General features: G+C 32.8%; 1 protein-coding gene across 4 annotated transcripts in view; it reads right to left on the reverse strand.

Annotated features, from left to right (window-relative positions):
• Window positions 1-1,112: 1,112 nt before the first annotated feature.
• The window catches only part of phactr1 (phosphatase and actin regulator 1), a 22,608-nt gene continuing 20,121 nt past the window's right edge, over window positions 1,113-3,599 (reverse strand). For all 4 annotated transcript variants that reach the window (XM_016466342.1, XM_016466341.1, XM_016466339.1 and 1 more), the window contains exons 13-14: window positions 2,781-2,857; window positions 1,113-1,565 (exon numbers count right to left, since the gene is read on the reverse strand). In XM_016466342.1, the coding sequence (XP_016321828.1) occupies window positions 1,550-1,565; window positions 2,781-2,857 (93 nt within the window). In that variant the 3' untranslated portion in view covers window positions 1,113-1,549. The remainder of the gene's footprint in view (window positions 1,566-2,780; window positions 2,858-3,599) is intronic.

Consider the following 3,599-nt stretch of genomic DNA (forward strand, 5'->3'; position numbering starts at 1 on the left):
AGATTAAATGTTGTAACAAATGAGACCTTACTGTAAATGTTACTGTTGCTATTTCTGTATGATCACTGTGAATAAAATACAAAAAGAAAACGAATGTAACACTGATTATTGTGATTCCCTTCCCTGTTTTGGTTTTATTTTGGCAACGTGACGCCCTGTAAAGTGGGCGGGGTTTAAAGGGTCACCCAACGCTCGATCACATGACAGCTGAGCACCAATGAGCGCAAAATGAGACGAAGGAGGAACAAAAACCCGGTTTGAAAACACTCGGCAGGACTCGTGAACAATGAGTCACTCTTAACACGTTATTGCTCTGTCCTGTCGCCCGTCGAGATCGCCTCCTGTGATTGGTCGGTAGTGTGGGCGTGGCAAACGTTGCTTTATTGTTATTAAAGATGTTCCTGGGTTTTATGACTTAAAATAGCACAAACAGCAGCCAACATCATGGGTTTGACTCCCAGGGAATGAACTGATAAAAATAAATATTTAATAGCAATGGATAAAAGTGTCTAGCAAATGCATATAAATTTAAAATAAGCAGGAAATGTGGAATTAAAGGAATAGTTAATCCAAAACTGAATAATTTGCTGAAAATGACACCACCATCTTCAGATTTGTAGAAATGTAGCATTGCATCAGTGTCTCAGCAATGGATGCTCTGCAGTGAATGGGTGCCGTCAGAATGAGAGTCCAAACAGCTGATAAAAACATCACAATAATCCACACCACTCCAGTTCATCAGCTAACATCTGGAGAAGACAAAAGCTGAAACTAATCCAGCATTAAGACGCTTTTAACTTCAAACTGTTGCTTCTGGCTAAAATATGAGTCCATAATTCATAAAATGCTTCCTCCATTGAAAAAGCCAATGTTATATGGACTCATATTTTTGCCAAAAGCAACAGTTTTAAGTTAAAAACGTCTTAATGCTGGATTTGTTTCAGCTTTTGTCTTCTCCAGATGTGGATTATTGTGGTGTTTTTATCAGCTGTTTGGACTCTCATTCTGACGGCACCCATTCACTGCAGAGCATGAGACACTGATGCAATGCTACATTTCTACAAACCTGATGAAGAAACAAACTCATCTACATCTCGGATGATCTGAGGGTGAGCACATTTCCAGCTAATTTTCCTTTTTGGCTGAACTGTTTCTTTAAAGACAGCGTCTAATAATGTGGTTTGCGCTCATTAGAAAAGTCGTTTCCTTTGTGTTCTCCGTTTTTGAAGACTAAAAGGACTGGAATAATATCAGTTGCAAGTAGAAAATCAACTACATCGTTTGCTGCATTAAAAACCATCGCCTGGAAAAACCAAAAAAAGAGAAATTCACGGCGAAGGGCACGTAATAGATCAGTGTTTGTCAAAATATACAGAAATATGGGCACACAGACAGATCGTCAGCTCGCTGGTATCCTCCGGGCCGCTGAGAGTCCAGCAGGATCAGCTCAGATCTGCTGCGAGTGATTCCTGATCAAATCCAGCAGCAGGTAGTCTGTTCAGGGTCCATTAGAGATGAACAGCTCCAAACCAGAGAGAGAGAGTTCGCTCTACGGCCGATGAAACCTGCAGAGAACACAAGAATGACAACACAGTAAACATGATGCCCATCCCATAATGCAATGTGCTTCACTTGACCTTATCATTTAAACCAGAAGAACTTAAAGCTGCTTTTTTAAGTCATATTTACATTAAATACTGTAGCAATCTAGTGCTTCCAAACAGACTGAGACATCATGTATATTAATGCGACTTGTCAATTTTAAATGTTTATAAATATTTTTTTACACATTTAATTTTATGTATATTTAAAAAAATATATATTAAGAAACATATGTAGATGTTTTTATGCTAAATATACACTACTGTTTAGAAGTTTAGAGATTTTTTATTTGTAAACGGAATCTTATGTTCATCAAGGCTGCATTTATTTGATAAAAAAACTGTAGAAATTGTAAAATATTATTAGAATTTAAAATAACTCTTTTCTATGTGAATATCTGTTAAACTGTAATTTATTTCTGTGATGCGCAGCTGTATTTTCAGCATCATTACTCCAGTCTTCAGTGTCACATGATCTTCAGAAATCAGTATAATATGCTGATTTGCTGCTCGAGAAACATTTCTGATTATTATCAATGTTGAAAACAGTTGTGCTGCACAATATTTTTGTGGAAACCGTGATACAGAATTTTTTCAGAATGAATAAAAAGTTGAAAAGAACAGCATTTATTTGAAAGAGTAAAGGCATTTATAATGTTGGATAAGATTTATGTCACTTTTACACCATTTAATGCATCCTTGCTGAATAAATGTATTAATTAAAAATAATTGTATATAGAAGTCAATTAAAAATAAATATAAAAATATTAATATAAATTTAATATAAAATGTAAACAAAATAAGAAATATATTACTATATTAACACGTTTAATCTATATATATATAAACATTTATTGTTTAATATTTATAAAAAAAATTATTATAGAGAGATAAACAGATAGATAGAAAATACAAGGTGTTCCTTAGAAAGTTAAAAACACATACATACTGAAATTAAAATAATAGCTTATTTCTGTATATTTATAATTAATTAAAATGCATATTTTCAATAAAAAAAAAAAAGCTGAAAATAGACAAAAAGTGTATAAAAAAGCTTGATTTCGTTCTTATCATGATTAGGAATCAGCTAATAATATTGAATTCATTATCTACACAACAATGAAGTACACAGAAGCCAGACAGGCGACTCGTGTCAGATCTGGATGTGTTTGCGTTCACCTGGTTAGATGTCGACTGGACTCGTGCACCTCCATCTCTGTGCTTTTGAACTCGTTCAGCTCTTTGCGTATAGCAGCCTGAGAGAGACACAAATCACACTAAACTCAGAACCCATGAAGATCAGCCGTCTGTCCATCTTTAAACAGGACACTGCAAAGATCGTATTCTCAACTAGTATCCTGCTCTTGTTTTCCAGTGAAAACATTTCATCCTTAAACTAGAAGCATTTTATTTAAGCAAAATCTCTCCTGAATGTAAGTGTGTTTTTTGTCCAGGGCTGAACCTTTTAGAAAAAAAAATCGAATTGTATTTTCTTCCTGATAAAATTGTGATTTTTTTTTTTTTACATTAGCTGTGCTTATTTTGAAAGGCTGCACAATTTGTAAAAAAGAAAAAAAAAAGAAATCACATTGTGACTATATGTTAATATTATTACTATTCCACAAAATAAGAAATTACTATTTTAATAATCTTAGTATATTCTAAAGTTTAAAAAAAAGTGCATTAAAAAAATAGAATAGGAATATATATATATATATATATATATCATAATTTATGTACTGTATCATAACTTCCATTCCATTTCTATGTTAAAAAAATAGCTAAAAGTTTAATTTAAAAAAGTATTATTTTACAGAAATAAAACCCACAATAAAATGACTGTAAATTGGCTGTATATATTTTTTTTTTTACAAATATTAACTTCTAGGCAAAATTTGAGTCATTATTTGATTTGTATTTGATTTGCTCTGTTCAAATGATCGCAAGCGATCTGTCAATCTCACACACTCATTCCTAAAATATTTCCTATCATGAAAC

Source organism: Sinocyclocheilus anshuiensis, unplaced genomic scaffold, assembly GCF_001515605.1.
Source record: "Sinocyclocheilus anshuiensis isolate Anshui unplaced genomic scaffold, SAMN03320099.WGS_v1.1 scaffold540, whole genome shotgun sequence".
Classification (NCBI taxonomy): Eukaryota; Metazoa; Chordata; class Actinopteri; order Cypriniformes; family Cyprinidae; genus Sinocyclocheilus; species Sinocyclocheilus anshuiensis.